We start from the raw sequence: 18,614 nt of genomic DNA on the forward strand, positions 1-18,614 counted from the left end.
CCTGGAAAAAAGTGTTAACTTATTAGCCTTCCTTGTGTGTTAATTTTAACGAAAGCAGTATAAATGTGGTAAAATTCAGCAGTACAGAAGAACTTAATGATAAAAAACATTGTCTTTCTTACTTCTTTGTATCTCCCACGTCCGTTCCTTATATGTAGCCTCAACCATTCTCCATTTCTGTTTCGAGTTCTTTGGCGTGTTATTTCCATAATTCTAAGGAAACCACTGCAGAATGTGTTAAGGATGAGGATAGGGCTTCTTGTATTCTCAGTCCACAATCTTGTCATGGAAGCCCACTTTTCAAAAGTACATTCTGTGAATCCAAAGCAACTGAGAAATTTATTTTTTGAATTCATACGTTCTGTATCTAAAGTTCCTTTTCACTTCTCCCTAATACTAATTTTTTTCTTCTATTACTAGTAAAGTAGCCATTTACCCCTTTAACAATGGAACAGTAGCATCAGTTTTTACCCAAGGAATGGCAGAAGTTTTTGATATTTAATTATTAGCATTTTCAAAAACAAGCAGTGAGTACTCAATAGCCAAATAGTTTCTATTGCTGCCCTTAAGTTTCATGACCACTCTAACCCAGTGTGATTTAAGTATAAAATTATTTTAGGTCTGCTGCAATTTGAGGGTGAAGAGGGAGCATCTACCCTAATAACAAGTTACAGACCATTTGTTTGCTAGGAGGCATCATTCAGGTTATTTATTTTTTTTTTGTAGCTTTTCAGGTAATATAACATTCAGTAATGTGAACTTGTTTGTCATGTCCCCCCCTCCCATTGTCCTTGTTTATTAATAGTGTTTTGATAAATAGTTTTATACCTCTGGGATTGAGTCTGTAATTTTAAATATTTTCCCTGAGTGTGGTTAATCTCTTATTTTCATGTCATCTGTCTGGCTTCACAGACTATATCTTAAAATGTTTTCTCATTTTAAAAACCCTCTTATGTTCTGCTTTAAAAAAAAATTTACATTTTTATGACGTTTATTAATTTAGCATTGTTTGAAAATTTTATTTTCCAGGTGATCCCCTAAGCTTTTATGAAGCTGTCTAATTTAAAAACAAAGGCAAAATAGTAATGTTAAAGTTAAATGATAGATTTATCTTAAACCATAGCAATTATTTGAAAAGTAAAAAAAAAAAAAAACAACAACCTTTATATCCTGAATATTTTACCTAGTGAAAATTTGGAAAAATCACTGTTTAAGTTTTAGAACATATGTAAATGTATGCAACAGGTATATTAGAAAGGTTTTTGTTAATTATCAATTACTAATAAGAACAGAAAAAATTATACATTTAATTTAATAGTTCCTTTTAAGCCTTTTGAAAGATTATGTAATAATCATACCACTTTTTAGCCATGTCTTAGAATACTAATTTTATTTAACTTAATTTCCTTTTTCTGAAATAATTAAATTATTCTGTTAAACTGAGCTTGGCCGTAGCTTGATATAATGCATGAGCATGCTGTTTATGCAAGCCAAGTAGCTTCAGACAATAAAACAAAGTTTATTACAGCACAATTATTGCATTCATTTGGGAGGTAAATTCATGCTCACTGGAACCCTTGAAGGAGAATATTGATGTGCTTTAATGTGGCGTTGTTTGTCTATCAGGTCATGCCTGTGTTTAGGAGATCCTTGATTCTTCACTGGTGATTTGTATACTGTGACTTAGTGTTCATTAAAGATTTGCATAACTTGCTTTTCTGTGCTAATTCCCTTAATATTCTAAGGTAAAATGCTAAAAGAATACTGTTAAGTGTTTTGAAGTTAAAACAATAGAGATTACATATTCTACCTCTTTGTTAATCCATTGACTAGAAAATTCCATCTTCAAACCATTTCTAAAAGTCTGAGTCAGTTTAATTAAATAGTTATGTGTTTGAATTTTTAAATTTTCATTGAAAATGTAGTTTTATATGTAGATAAAAGGCCAGTGATTACTGAAGAATCTCCTGAGTTGTTGCCTTTAATTAACATCGACATCCATGATATTCTTTTTTGTTACCATGATGTTCTTAAAAAAACAAAACAGAACAATGTAGATAATTTCCTATCATGTGGGGGCTCATTTACAAGCAGATACTACATCCTACCACCTACATATACAATGCATAAGTCAACAGAGAGTGAGATAAATTCAAGGTAGTTTTGTCTCACTTCCTCTATCAATTTTCTTACCTTACTATCATAATAAGAATCTCAGTTTTGTGTGTGTACTTATTTATAGTTAGCCTTAGGTCTCATACAATGAAAATAGTACTTAATAATACTTTACTTTGTTCTTATTAGTTTCCTCACTAGTGGAAGAAGGAGAGAAACAGAACACACGTTTTAGGCCATCAAAAGTGTCTGGCAGAGAATCTGCCCCACTGACCTCTTCCTCACCGCCAGTAAACCAGGAGTCATTGACAGTGAAAGAGAAGTTCATCCCACCTGAGCTCAGCATCTGGGACTATTTCATAGCCAAGGTAATAAAAGTGCTGTCCAGATCAATATTTATGCAGTTAAGTGGAAATGAAAGTGTTTAAAATTAGTGTAATTGTTGGTGCTTCCAAATATTTTCCCACTGTGGTTTTGAAAATTTTCATTTTATCAGGCTACATTCCCCCAAAAAAACAAATATTTTGCCTATATTTCCAACCAGTTTTTAAGGCAGTTCCTTGCTAAGTTATGATTTTTGCATTTTATATGAAGTTCATTTATTAAGATGAAAAGATATATTAGTTAACACCTTAATACCAATGTACTTGGTAGTAATTAGGGAATCAAGTCCGTCAGAAGTTAAACTGCCATCCATATTCTCATTTTTTTTTCTATATTACAGGCAGTCCTGCATTGGTTGATATACACAGATTTCATCTTTTTAATTAAATAACATTAGCCCCTCAACAACATGATTCAAGTTTAAATTACCACAGTATATTAAATGTGAGTAATTACATCAAGTACAAAGTTCCCTGCTAGCTTTTCAATCCACAAATTACAATGAAAATAACAGATGTACCTCATGATCAGTGACTAATCACAGCAGTTCTTTCAAAGTCTGCTGGTGATTGGTCATTTAGTATCTGTTGTTCAATTCATACATAGACAGGAAGAGGGGTTGTGTCCTGCCTCCTTGTCTCCCATTATAAACCCAAGTGACATTTTGTAAAATTGGATAATTAGAAGAGGGAATTGACTAACATTGATGAAAAGGCAACAAAAAATATGAAAAGTGATAGTACTAGAAGTGAAATTCAAATCAAATGTAAAGTTATAGAAAAATTAGCTAACTTTGGAATTATTGACTTTACTGTTATTTAAGAGACTCTAGATCTGCAGCTAGAGAAATCTAGTTAAGGCCAACTTATCAACATAAATGAGGAAAATGTGACAAAAGGATGAAGATGTTCCAGAGATAGTGAAATGAGCAAAAAACAAACAAACAAACAAACACCTTCCTGTTAAAGGAACTCTGGGTAATATTTCACAACATTGAAAGCACAAAGCATAAAATGTTGGAAGCTGATACAGACTTAGATATGTTTATGACAGTTTGCCAAGATTAGAAAAGATGCTTTATACTGTTAGAAGGCAAGTACTCAGTAAATTTTTTTTCAAAAATATAAAGTACTTTAATTCTCAATGTTTCTAACACTTTACAATGTATAAAATAAATATTTTTACTATTTTTTATTTTCCTAGCTGACCGTAAGAGTTTCTAGTGTTTTGACAAATATTTTTAATAGTCACAGAATCTTGTAATGCCAAAACCGGTTTGGCTCAGTGGATAGTGCGTCGGCCTGCGGACTGAAAGGTCCCAAGTTCGATTCCGGTCAAGGGCATGTACCTGGGTCGCGGGCACATCCCCAGTGGGAGATGTGCAGGAGGCAGCTGATCGATGTTTCTCTCTCATTGATGTTTCTAACTCTCTATCTCTCTCTCTTCCTCTCTGTAAAAAATCAATAAAAATATATTTTTTAAAAAAATAGTCACAGAATCTTGTAATTTTCCACTGATTATTAAGATTGCTTTGCATGGCTCCAGCTTGCTTAGACATTTTTATATTCCTGCACTACATGCCAAGCAAGAACTACCTGTATATGTCTTCTCCTGTAATCAGACAAATTTCTTATATACGCAGCGGTTTTTATTTTCCTCTTGTCTTTTATGCTTCACTGTAAAGAAAGACATTTGCACAGTCATTTATTCATTGAACAAATGTTTACTAAGCACTTATTTATATGGGAATGTCTTTGTTTCATCTTCATTTTTGAAGCATAGATTGCTGGATATAGGGTTCTTGATTAACATGTTCTTCTTATACCTGGATCTTCTTGTTAAATTTCTGATTGGTCTGCTCTTGCCCCAGTCTGTATCACAGCCTCAGGATAGATGAGATGTTAGCCTTCCCTAAATGTTTACTGATGAGATATCTGTAGTTTTTTACAGTGCCTCGGGGGTATGGAATTTTTATTAAAGTCAACCTCCTTTGGTCAAGAAGCAGAGTTCTTAGTCCTCACAGACTGCCCTTCTGGCCCTGTTAGAACAATTGTACCACAGAGTGGCAGGGGTGGGGATGAAGGTAGCCCCTGGCTAAAATGCCAGATTCTGACTGTTTTACAGAGATTCAGTAGATATTTCTTACATATTTTTAATGTGTTATATGCATTTGGTCACTTTCCAATATCTTTAAATGATTGTTTTTGACAATTTTATGCAGTTTTATTATTGCTTTTTGGGGAGAAGATTTACCAAACCTCTTTACTCAGCTATTCCAGAAGTTCTGTCCTCCCTGCTATGTTTCTGTATAACTTTTCAAACTTCCCACATCTCTTTCATTCTCATTGTTAATTGATGACCTCATATCTTAAGTCATTAAAAAATAGAATTAGACAAAACTCTTTTATCATCCTGTCATGAAGCTCTGTGTTTCCTTTCATCTTCTTCTTTCCTCCTATTATTATGAATAGTCCTTCCTATCAAAGACTCCATTTCTCTTCTGAATCCCATGTTTGCTTTTCTTCTATACTCTTTGCTTTGCCTTCAGTTCTCTCCTCTCTATTGGCTCCTCCCATCAGGGCAGAAATGTGCTCTCCTGTTTCCCATTCCAAATCCTGCTTTAACCCCCCAAATTTTTCAGCTATTCATTTCTCTGCTTTCTATTTTTTTTTTTAATATGCTTTTATTGATTTCAGAGAGGAAGGGATAGGCAGAGATAGAAACATCAATGGTGAGAGAGAATTATTGGTCAGCTGGGGATTGAGCCTGCAACCTGGGCATGTGCCCTGACCTGGAATAAAACTGTGACCTCCTGGTTCATAGGTTGACGCTCAACCACTGATCCATACTGGCCAGACTCTGCTTTCTATTCTTATTCAACTTTTCAAAACTATAAGCAGTAGTTGTCCTTATCTGTGCGGAATATGTTCCAAGACCCCAGTGGAAGGCTGAATCCAGAGGAGGTACCAGCCCCTCACCACACACACACACACACACACACACACACGTACGCACACGCACACAAACAGTTGAAATTTTCACGTACATCTGTAGTCAGCCAGCTGCATACAAACCACGGATCAAAAATACAGTTGACCCTTGAACAACACAGGCTTGAACTATGTGGATCTAGTAAAAATCCACATGTAAGTAAATCCACACAAGTCAAACCCATGTTGTTCAAGGGGCAATTGTATATATTTTGTTTTTTCCTATACATACATACCTAGGATAAAGATTAATTTATAAATTAGGCATTGTAAGAGATTAACAACAATAACTAATAATAAAATAGAACAATTATAGTGACAATAAACTCTAATAGGGAGGTAACTGGTATCTCTCTCAAAATATCTAATTGTACTATACTCACCCTTCTTGTGATGATGTGAGATGATACAATGCTTACTTGATGAGATAATGTGAGATGAATTGTAGGCATTGGGACGTAGTATTAGACTACTATAAGGTTACTTGAACATAAGCACTGCCATACCACACTGTCTATCTGATAACCAAAATGGCTACTTAGTGATAATGGGCAGGTAACATTTATAGCATGGACACACTGAACAAAGGGTTGATACACGTCTTGGGTGGTACAGAGCAAGGCAATGCAAGATTTCATCATGCTACTCAGAACAGCACGCATTTTAAAACTTAGTAATTCTTTATTTTTTAAATTTTCTATTTCATGTTTCGAACTGAAGTTGATCACATGTAATTGAAACCACAGGAAGTGAAACCACTTGAAAGGAGGAGGCTACATTTTTTTATTACCTTAGATCCCTTTCATATTTACCTATTGTATGACATCTCACACAACTACCCTGCTGAAACTGCTGTTCTTGAGATTCAGGTGGCACACATGTCAAATATAACTGAAACTTCTTGATCATCATCTTATTTTACCTCTTAGCAATATACAGCACATCTGACCATTTCCTTCTTTTTGAAGTACTTAAACTCTTGTTCTCTGATGCCGCTTTCTTCTATTTTTTCCCCTAACCTTACTATTAATTCCTTCATAGTATCTTTTCTTATCTTTCTTTTTCTACTTGACCTGTGAATCTTGATCTTCAAGATTTGGGTTTTGGTATTTATTTTCTCCAATACCTCCTCCCTTAACAATCAAAGTCCTCTTGTTTTAGTAAATGGCATCTTTATCCTTATAGTTGCTCAAGCCAGAAAACCAGAAATCATATTTTTCCTCTGTTTCTCTTGCTCTCCAGATTTATTAGCAAATCTGTCAATGCTTTCCCCCAAATACACTATAAATCTGTTATTTCTCTTCATCTCCATCACTAACACTTGTGTGTAGACTGCCAGTTCTTGCCTTAGTTATTGATGTGTCCATTTCTACTCTTGCCATTTGACTTTTCTTTCATAAGTGAGTGGTGTTGGTAATATTATTGACATAAATCTTATTACCTGTTCTCTACTTAAAACTCATTTGTGACACTCCATTACACTCTATAAATGCACTCTACTTAGCTTTCTACTATTTACCTATTTTTTTCCATTAAATTATAAGCTCTGTGATGGCAGTGACTGTGTATATATCTTAAACATTTTTATATCAAGTGCTAGTGGCCTGGTGCACAACATTTGTGCACTGGGGGGTGGGGGGGCCCCTCAGCCCAGTCTGTGCCATCTCACAGTCCGGGACCCCTCGAGGGATGTCCTCTGAGGGGCCCTTAAGTGCTGCAGCGGAGGCAGGAGAGGCTCTCGCCACCGCCTGTGCTCGCCAGCCCAGCCTCTGGCTGAGCGGTGCTCCCCCTGTGGGAGCGCACTGACCACCAGGGGGCAGCTCCTACGTTGAGCGTCTGTCCCCTAAGTGGTCAGTGCCCATCATTGCGACTAGTAGTTCTGCTGTTTGGTCGATTTCCATATTAGCCTTTTATTATATAGGATGCTTTTTTAAACACAGTAGATACCTGATAAAATTTTGTTGAATGGATGAATAAGTAAGGAAATTGTGTAAAGTGATGTCAAAGGCATAGAATGTCAAGAAAAAAGAAGCAGCTCTGCCCAGTTTTTCTCAGTGGTTAGAGCATTGGCCCATGGACCAAAGGGTCAAGGGTTTGATTCCCAGTCAAGGGCAAGTACCTCAGTTGCAGATTCCCCAGCCCTGGTAGAGGCACATGCGGGAGGCAACCAATCAATGTATCTCTCTCACATTGATTTTTTCTCTCTCTCTCTTTTTCCTTCCCTTTCTCTTCTCCTCCCTTCTCCCTCCCTTCCACTCTCTAGAAATCAATGGAAAAAATCAAATGCTGGTTTTACTTCTTATAACAAAATATCTGAAAATGGGATAAATTGCTAATATTAGACTATGTAATTCAATGTATTAAATCAGATAGTTCATGGTAAATTCTGTAACTTTTTTATTTTAGCCTTTTTTACCCCCTTCCCTAAGTAGAGAATATGATTCAGAGGAGAGTGTGGACAGTGATGATGATGATGATGATGATGATGATGTTTCAGATTTCCATCTCCAAGAGCATTCTAATTCAAATTCATACAGGTATGGAATACTTGATGTAAGCTTTTTAAAAAAATGATGTCACATATAATATTTTTGAAAATAGTACATGTGAAACTAGTGGCTTAGGACTTATAACACATTTAACTTAGATTTCTTTAATTGAAATTGGTAAATTCCTTTTCTTAATAATTCCACGGATGACCTATACTTTTTATTAGTCCTCAAAAATATTACTATCAGATTAGTCTTTGGCTTTTGCTCCCTAATGTAAATAATTCCCACTGTTTTATCCTAGAAAATCTAATGTCTTTTCAGTGAACATTAGTATGCTAACATGTCAGTGATCACTGTTTTAAAAGTTATTTCATATATGATAAGAATCATAAATGTTCAAAACATTCACCCTCGATGAGTGTTATTCTTATATGTAGGAGTGCTGGTATATTTGTTACCTTGCTTTTATTAATGTGTTGATTATTTCTTGTTGATCTAATTTTGTTTTTTTTTAATATATGAAATATTAACATGGCTCAAAAATCAAATTGTGTAACTCAACAACAAAAGCTCAACCCAATTAAAAATCAACAAATGATTAGAATAGACATTTTCCCCAAAAAGTTATAAAAATGACCAATGAAGTACTCCTTTATTGAAAGGCACATGAAAAAAATGCTCACTATAGCTGATCAGTAGGGAAATGCAAGTCAAAATCACTATGAAAGATGATCTCAGACCCATTGAGATGGCTACTATAGAAAAAAAACACATCCAGAAAATAAAAGTGTTGGCAAGGGTGCGGAGAAACTGGAACCCTATGCTATGTTAGTGGGAAAGTAAAATGGTGCAACCATCATGGAAAACAGTATGACAGTTTCTCAAAAATTAAAAATGGAATTATCATGTGATCCATCAATTTGACTCCTGGGTATATACCCAAAAGAATACAAAGCAGGTTATTAAACAGGTGTTTGTACACCCATGTTCATAACAACATTATTCATAATAGCCAGTGGGGTAGAAGCAACTTGAATATCTATCAACAGGTAAATGCATAAACACAATGTGACATAAATGTACAATGGAATATTATTCAACCTTTAAAAGTATGGAAATTCTGATACATGCTACTATGATATGGATGTATCTTGACAGCATTATGCTAAGCAAATTAAACCACAAAAAGAAAAATACTGTATAATTCCACTTATATGAGATACCTAGAGTAATCAAATTCATAGACAGAAAATAGAATGGTGGTTGCCAGGGGCTAGGAGAAGGTGGAAATGGAGAATTGTTGCTTAATGGGTATAGAGTTTCAGTTTTGCAAGATGAAAAGGATTCTGGAAATAGATGGTTGCACAGCAATATAAATATATTTAATGCGACTGAACTGTATGCTTGATAATAGTTAAGATGAAATTTTATGATTTGTTTACCACAGCTTAAAGAAATAAAAAGCCATTACTCTAAGAAATAAATGTGTCACTTGAAATAAAAGAGAAGCTGAAATATTTTTAAATAAAAACATAAAACTGTATAAAAATGTGAAATAAGAAGTCTCACCATTTCTCTCTTCCAGCTAATGTCTTTTCTACATCCTCTACAGTTTCTGGCTTATTTTTCTGTTTGCAGAATTAAGCATGTGTGTGTATGTGTGAAATCTTATATTTCCCCTGTAGGTAGCATACTATATGTAGGGTTCCATAACTTTTTATTTGTCAATACATACTGGAGTCCACACTATATTAACACTTAGAGATCCTTTTTCATTCTTTAAAAATGGCTACCCTAATATTCCGTGGTTCAAAACTGTAGATATTTAACCAGTACTCTCTTGATAGATAATTTGATTGTTTCTAGTATTTTGCTGTTGTAGATAATGCAGACTTGAGTACTACATGCATTTGGTGTTTTTTTGTTTGTTTTTGTGGAAGTATATAATCAGGATAAATTACTAGTAGTGGAATTGTTGGGTCAGAGAGTGGTGTATTCTTAAATCCCTGAGTAAAATTTAACAGATCTACTGTTGCTTTATTTTTAGTTGGTCATTGATGCGCTTGGCAATGGTGCAATTGGTACTCAACAACTTGAAGACTTTCTATCCCTTTGCAGGTCACGATCTTGCAGGTAAAAAATATTTTACTTTATTTATTTGTTTATTAAAATATTTTTTTTGTGTTTTTTTTTTTTTTTTGAGAGAGAGAGAGAGAGAAAGAGAAACATCGATGAGAGATCAACGATTGACTGCCTCCTGCATACCCTCTTCTGGGGATCGAGCCTGCAATCTGGGCATGTGCCCTGACTGGAAATCAAACCAGTAACCTCTTGGTGCATGGTCTGATGCTCAACCACTGACCCACACCAGCCGGGCTAAAAAATATTTTTTTAAATTTTTTTTATATTCTTTATTAGTTAAGGTATTACAAATGTGTCCTCATCCCCCCTAAAAAATATTTTAACATGAATTAATATTGCCATTGCTTTTGATTTACTATTTTGTATTTTTTCAAATAATGGAGAAAAAGTTTAATAACTTCCTATTGTAGAAGATAGGTTTCTGTTAACCAACCCAACCGTCTATAGATATGTCTATCACCTTTTTAGTGCTCTTAGGAGGACAAGAAAGCAGGGAATTTGAACCTGATGTGATTGACTTTATTGAGACTGTAATTATAGCCATAGCTGAGATATTGGGAGATTTAATAGTGGTAGACACATAGAAAACTAAGTAAATGCGAAAAGTTAGAGATTAACTCCAAGGGAGGAAATGTAGTATAGGAAAGAAAGAGTCATGTTATGATACCAAGTGATTCAGCTGTGATCTGTATTTAATATATATATAAAGGTGAAAACTAAAATGCCAATTTAATAAAAAATTATTATGTGATTATATTGGAATGATGGAGCGAGTTTATTCTCATATTCTATAGTAGTATATCAGAAGATCATTTCTAAAATTGAAAGATTAAGAATTCACAGTATGAACATGTTTAGATTTTTGTAGGTAAAGAGCTAAAAGTTGAGAATAGGATTAGGATTCAAGAGTATAGAAGTGGAGAATTGGAAAGTGCTGCATTTCATAGTATTACATAACTTTTTTTTTTTTTACTTTTGTGAATTATTTAATTTTCTAAGCAAATTGTAGTTATATGCTATACAGAAATTGGGCTGATACAAAGGTTAAAGCAATTAATTTTCTTCCCAGACATAGTTTTATAATATTCCGGTAAATTTTTTTATGTGAAATTAAAGTCAAAAGCAGTAATTGACATAGCTGTTATTTAAATCATGGCATAAATATTATTCCAAGTACTAGTTGTAAAGCTATGATATAATTTTGACTTAGATTGCCCATTTTTTGTTGATGTTCTTGGTCACCTATTTATGTTGAAATGTTACACAAATTTATGATATCCTTTTTTAAAATACGTTTTTTTTATTGCTTTCAGAGAGGAAGGGAGAGGGAGAGGGAGATAGAAATATCAATGATGAAAATCATTGATCAGTTGCCTCCTGCATGCCTGTAACCTGGGCATGTGCCCTGACCAGGAATCGAACCCTGACCTTCCGGTTCAGAGGTTGATGCTCAACCACTCAGCCACACCAGCCGGGTGCTGTCCTTTTTCTTATACTCTAGAATTCTATGCCCTCCTCTTTCACATCACCTCTGACAAAATGTGTGTTAATATCTCAGTCATTCTTACAGTTGAGTATAGCATTTTACTACAGAAGATAAATGTGGGTCAATTTTATTTTCTCATTTTAGAGCTTCCTGTTAGTTCACCACTTTGTCATGCAGTTCTAAAAACTCTTCAGTGTTGGGAGCAAGTTCTTCTCCGACGACTTGAAGTCCATGGTGGGCCCCCTCAAAACTATATCGCAAGTTATACTTCAGAAGAGAGTTTGTCTGCAGGTCCTGCAATTCTCCGCCACAAAGCTTTGCTGGAACCTACAAACACTCCTTTCAAGTAGGTTTTCCTATGGATATTGTTTTGAAGTATGAGTTTTACAAAATCAAGAGTGGTTTTAGGTAGTATTTGAAGAAAAAACATTTAAGTTCTTTTATGTATAATATGCTCTTCCAGGCTCATCTCTGCGACTCTGTGTGATGCATATTATAGTCCAGAGGTTAGCAAACATTTCCTGCAAAGTTCCAAATAAGTAAACATTTTAGGCTTTGGGGACCTTACAATTCTTGTGGCAACTATTCAGCCTTGCCATTGTATAGTGAAAGCAACTATGAACTGTAAGTGGTAAATGAATGGGCATGGCTGTTACATAATAAACCTTATTTTTGAATATGGAAGGCAGGCTCGTAGTTGACTGGCACCCACTCTCGAGCAGTGCTATTCAAAATAGCCAGAAATCTGGTTTGCTGTTTGTGAGGTGTAAAAGGTAAATCAGTGCAGTGCTTGCTTCATCAAAGTCTTACTATAGTGACTTAATGATAGTTCATTTACATTTTTTTTCATAAGCTCTTACCTCATTGCACATCAGTAACAGACTTCATGGACTGGTATGTGTTTACAGACAACACAGTAGCTCTGCTTGTAGATCTCTTCTAGGAAGCATTACTATTATATTTCTAGGTGAGGGGTCAGCAAACTGCAGCCTGTGGGCCAAAATCCTTCCTCCTATATTGTAAATAAAGTTTTATTGGATCACAGCCACACCCTTTCATTTTAATATCATCTCTGCTCCTTTCCCACTTCATTGGCAGAGCTGAGTAATAGTATGAGAGACCATCTGGCCTACAAAGCCTAAAATATTTACCATCCAGTCCTTTAAGAAAAAGTCTACTAGTACTGATTGCAACCCAAGATGATTTGGTCTAATTCTAGTTAAATATTATTATAAATATTTATATAACACTTAGTAGATATAGTCAAGTCAATCAGAATTTTAAGTGTATAATTAAAGATATTGTCTCTCTGCAGATCCAAACACCACCTGGCACTGTCTGTGAAAAGACTTTGGCAGTACTTGGTGAAGCAAGAAGAAATTCAGGAAACCTTTATCAGAAATATATTTACAAAGAAAAGGTGCCTAAATGAGGTTCGTATAAGTTAAAACCTGCTTACTGTTTTATTATTGAAGTCTTTTGTATTATGTAACCATAAAGAATAAGTTGCCTTTTATAGACTGTTTAACTCATTTTAACCTTGGCTGGTTAGCTCAGTTGGTTGGAGCATCATCCCAACGCACCAAAGTTAGGGTTCCATCCCTGGTCAGGGCACATACAAGAATCAACCAATAAATGCATAAATAAGTGGAACAACAAGTTGATATTTCTCTCTTTCTCTCCTTCCTCCTCTATCTCAAATCAATAAATAAAAAAAAATAAAAATAACTTTGTCATAGCCAGTTTGGCTTAGTGGATAGAGCGTTGGCCTGTAGACTGAAAGGTCCCAGGTTCGATTCTGGTCAAGGGCACATGCCCGGGTTGTGGGCTCGGTCCCCAGTAGGAGGCATGCAGGAGGCAGCGGATCAGTGGTTCTCTTTCATCATTGATGTTTCTATCTCCCTTTCCCTTCCTCTCTGAAATCAATAAAAATATATTAAAAAATAAAATAAAATAAAACTAATTTTTATATCATAAAAATATCCTATGCAGTTAATGTATAGAAAAGTAATTGAATAGGAAAGAGAAAGGGTCAGTATTTTCTTAAATCTGTTTTATTTAAAGTAACTAATTCAGATGTATTTGAGACTTTTCTCCCAAAAGATAATTGGTTAAGATTCTGTATCTTTGTTTCCTGTTTTGAACTCTCATGATCACCATTTAAGAGACAAATTAGAAAGCTCCCATGATTTTCATGTGACAGTTAAAGAAGTTTATCTTAGAAGTTTAATTGAAACTAGGTTTATATACTGAAAGCATTTCGAATATGTACGTTCAAATTTTTTTTTTACTCTGTTGATTATGCTTCTTAATGAAATTTTGCAAACTAATTTTAATAATATAGTAACAGGTTGATTATACCTCGATGTTATCATTATAATGATTATTCTTCTCAGTTCAGTGCTACTAAAAACTTTCAATATGTTGTTATGGGAAACTTGTACCTGAATGTAAATTAACATTTTGTTTTCTTCATTGAGACAATTTTGCTATTAAAAAAATATAGGGTAAACTAAACAGTGGATTTAGTTAATTCCTTATCTTCTCATGGACTAGTAACAAAGTGTTCAAGACTGGCAACTGGTCTGTGGTTCACTGAACTTGTCTGAAAGCAAGTTTTTGAAGTGGAAGGAAAAAAGGATCATATTTCAGTTGGATAAATTAGGAAATAGAATGGTTTCTTAATAGACAAGTTAACAAAAAGCAAGATGACATCTAACCTCATTGAAAAAAGGAAAATTACATCTAATTCATTGTCTCTCAGTCTAAGCACTAATTTATTAGAGGCAATTATACATGCTGTTAATTAGTATTTGCCTGTTTATGTAAATATATCTGAATTAGCCAGGCCAAGAAACAATATTTAGTGTTTTTGCTAATTTAGAAGACTTTTGACATATGTACCTTAGTATAATATTTGAAATCTGAGCAAATAATAAATCCAATAGATACAATACAAATGAAACTATTTCTATATAACCTTAAGTAAGCTATATCTTAAATATTTAGCATATGAACTAGTAAAACAGTTTAAGCAAGTTTTTGGATGAATAAAATTAAAAGTGAATTTACTAGATAAGAGTGTCAGACTAATTAGCGTATGTTTACAGATGAGGTAATGTTTCTTATTTTAAATATATGTTTGCCTAAAATAATTTATTGCAACTTAAAGTATTCTGATAATAGTGTATAAAGCACTGTTGATTGCTCTGAATAAAAAGCATGTTTACTGTGCTTGTTACTTCTTCGGTTTCTCTGAAGTACCTTGTTACATGAATATGCAAATTTGGCATAATAACTTCAAGTACAAAATCATTTTTTAAAAAACATTGTCATGTTTGATTACTATAACTGTAAAAATTAAAAAATTTCTACCTCTGATATATTTAGTGTATTTGTGAAATGAAATAGTTCTCAAAACAAAACAAAAGACTGTACCACTAGATTGTCCAGTAGAATCAAGGGATAGAATCATTAAGGAAATAGAGTAACATAAGGAAACCAGAGTGAGTAAGGAAAGATAGCAGATAAATAAGTAAAGTTATTTTTGTATTATAATCATTTTAATCAAAAGCAGTAATATGAATGCTGGAATAAAAGCTCTATATCAGTAAGCTAAATGTTTTCTATGTATTTTAATGTGTGGGTTTTTTTTAATCTGCAAAATGAGTATAATACCTTTCACTCTGCTGTGTTTTAACTAGTACATTTAACTTATTTAAAAACTTCATGATTAATGGTTGTTATTAGGTGGCAGATAATGGAGAATATTTTGGAAGTGCTACTGTTCTTTATTTCTTTATGTCTTTGAAAATGAAACGTTCTTTACCTGATGTTAAAATTCTGTTGTATCCTCAGATCTTTCTTTTCCTATATAATGTAGTTTTTAGTGCTACATGCATTTTTAAAACAGAAGGTCTTCCCTATTTGTATTTATTTGGAAATTAAGTGCAGATGACTATAAATAGACTACATCTGAATCATTCCTGACCAAATTAAAAAAAAAATTCTTGGCACCCTAATTCCTTTTTCTGTTTTCTTTCATTTTCTGAGAAAAACTAAAGGTCTTGAACCAGCTCTTTCTTTAACTAGTGTTAATATCCCTTTTTAAGAAGTATGTGTATCTAAAACCTATATGATTTTATTAACCAGTGTCACCCCAATAAATTCAATAAAAAAGAGAGAAAAAGAGACTCTATACCTTTAAATAACAACCTTATTATGATAGTATTAATATGTTGTTGGATACACATATACTAAATTAATAAAAAAAAATAAGTATACTTTTATTATTTCACAAAAAAAGAATCATGTATTCCTCCAAGCAGTTAGTTGAGTCTTTCTGCCTCAGTCAAGACAAAGCGAGAATTAGAGACCTAGAAATAAAATTTTTTTAATCATGATGTTTTTATGAAGAGTGAGGAGACAAGAAATAATACTGTATAAGAGAACAATTTGACTTTAATTTTCAGTTGATAGTACTCTTGCACCATTAGCTCTGAAATTTATAAAGTACTTGGGCTATAATCTTGCTTTAATATCAACATTTCAAAGTTAAGTGAGTAAAAATTTCTCAGGAGGTTGAATAAAATTTATAGTGGTTGTTAATGAATTTTGAGGGATTAAGTTTTCCTTAACCCCTAACTCTGCACCACACACATGCTTCTTTTAAGATATATGAAATTTTAAAAATAATAACTTAGTCCAATGTTACTAAGTTTGGCGAAAAATATAATTTAAAAAATATCCCTAGTATTTTGCATGTTACATCGTATCTTACTCTTTGTCGTGTGATTATTCTTTCTTGATGAAGTCATTAGAGGACAACTGTGAAACCATCAAAAATTCTATGATGGAGGAGCCAAACATCAATAAGGTACAAAGCATCATTCAACTGAAATTAGAAATTGCATTCTTTAGCAAGAAAAACAAAGTGTTTCCATTTAACTTTGGACTGGACTTTGTTTCCAATGCAGTTAAATTACTATTCCCTCAATTTATTATTTTATTTTAACAGCTTAAATATTGCAATCATAACATTGTTTCTGTTTTATTAATAAGAGAATGCAATTTTAAAGGGAGTTGAATGTATCCTGTTTTGGCTACAGATTTTTTCATAGTAAATACAATTAAAGTTCTTAATAAATTGTAATTAAAATAGCCATTATAGTAGTATAGTAGCATTGTTCTGTTTTTGCAAGTATCACTTTTTAAGTTAAAATTCTTTCCTCTTATATTAATTTCTTAAAATATATCAAATACTATTATATCTCATTTATTTTACTGGTAAAAATAGGATACAGCATATTATCTTATGTACAATAAGAACTCAATAATTGTACATATTATCTTATGTACAATAAGAACTCAGAACACGGCACAAACGATAAGAATTTGTACAACCATAAAATAACTACCAAATGTTCTGTGGTCACACATTCGAATAGGACATATTAGGTTGATATATGATTCATGTGTTTCACATTTTTATTTTAAGAGTAATTTTTAGGGAAAACATTTTTCAAAAGATTTTTTCAAGGCTGTGAAGTCTTTTTCAAAGGAATCTTTTTGTAAAATAGAAAAAATTCTGTACAGTTAATAAGAAAGACTAATTTGATGTGAAGTGCATATTGTAACTAAAACCTTGGCAAAATAAATATATGCAGTACACACTTAACTTTGGGAATTTCTAATGGCCTTTTGGAGTTTTGAGAGAATATTATTCAAACTTTTAAACAGTTAACAATATTCCTTGCCTTGCAGTAATCATTAATTACTACAGTCTATACATTATCATGAATCTTTTTTTTTTTAATCCTCACCCGAGGATATTTTTCGATTGATTTTTAGAGAGAGTGGAAGGGAGACGGAAAGACAGAAATACCGATGTGAGAGAAACACATCTAATGGTTGCCTTCTACACGTGTCCCTACCAGGGCCTGGGCCGGGGAGGAGCCTGCAATTGTGGTATGTACCCTTACCCAGAATTGAACCCGGGACCCTTCTCTCCGCAGGCTGACATTCTGTCTACTGAGCCAAACAGGCTAGGGCATGAATCCTTATCCAAAGATTTTCTTGACACTGTTTATAAAATGTTAATCAGAATGTTATATTACTATAGTCGTTACACTACATCAGAAGTCAGTCATTGTGTTTGTTTAACACCATAATGTTTTTGGCCAGTTTTTCAAGCCACATGGGACAGTTTTAACAGCTTTATTAGCTATACCCGACTTACAATAAGTGCACAGATTTATTAGAATGTGATGAAATTTTACATATGTTTACATGGGTGAAGCCATCAGCACAATCAAGATAATAAATATATCCATTACCCCCAAAACTAACCCCTCCCGTATTTTTCCCTCCCCTCTCTGCCCTTTTCCTCCCCAGGTAACTACTAATTTTCTTCCTGATATTATAGATTGGTTTGCATTTTCTGGAATTTTTGTAAATGAGATTATACAATGTCTTTTTTTTCTATGTGCTTTCTCAGCATATTTATTTTGAGATTCCTTCATATTGTGTATTTCAGTATTTTTTTTTTATTATTGCTGGTGCATTCATTGTATGTCTATACCAAAATTTGTTTATCCAATGACTTGTTGATGAACACTTAAGCCTTTTCCATTTTGGAGCTATTTCAAATAAGACTGCTTAGAATATTCAAACACAAGTCTCTTTGGTTGGACATATTCTTTCATTTCTCTTGTGTAAATGCCTAGGAGTGGGATGGCTAGACTATATTGTAGGTGTGTGGTTAACTTTTTGAGAAACTGCTTAAGTATTTTCCAAGGTGGTAGAAACATTTTATATTTCCAGCAGCAGTGCATGAAATCCCAGTTGCTTTACATCCTTATCAACACTTGGTATTGTCAGCCTTTATTTTAGCCATTTTAGTAGGTGTGTAGTGGTAGTTCATTATAGTTTTAACTAGAGGCCTGGTGCATGGATTCGTGCACTGGTGGGGTCCCTTGGCATGGCCTGCGGGGATCAGGCCAAACC

At 33.6% G+C, this 18,614-nt stretch overlaps 1 protein-coding gene across 5 annotated transcripts in view; it reads left to right on the top strand.

Annotated features, from left to right (window-relative positions):
• Positions 1-18,614, top strand: part of DMXL1 (Dmx like 1) — a 156,155-nt gene that overhangs the window by 103,935 nt on the left and 33,606 nt on the right. For 3 of the 5 annotated variants that reach the window (XM_070412512.1, XM_070412508.1, XM_070412510.1), the window contains 6 exons: positions 2,305-2,483; positions 7,896-8,026; positions 10,029-10,114; positions 11,754-11,955; positions 12,925-13,042; positions 16,423-16,485. In XM_070412512.1, the coding sequence (XP_070268613.1) occupies positions 2,305-2,483; positions 7,896-8,026; positions 10,029-10,114; positions 11,754-11,955; positions 12,925-13,042; positions 16,423-16,485 (779 nt within the window). The remainder of the gene's footprint in view (positions 1-2,304; positions 2,484-7,895; positions 8,027-10,028; positions 10,115-11,753; positions 11,956-12,924; positions 13,043-16,422; positions 16,486-18,614) is intronic. The other 2 variants (XM_070412509.1, XM_070412511.1) reach the window with 1 other exon arrangement.

The sequence above is a fragment of the Myotis yumanensis genome, unplaced genomic scaffold (genome assembly GCF_028538775.1).
Source record: "Myotis yumanensis isolate MYYU_CA2020_CCGP unplaced genomic scaffold, mMyoYum1.0.hap1 SCAF_4, whole genome shotgun sequence".
NCBI lineage: Eukaryota > Metazoa > Chordata > Mammalia > Chiroptera > Vespertilionidae > Myotis > Myotis yumanensis.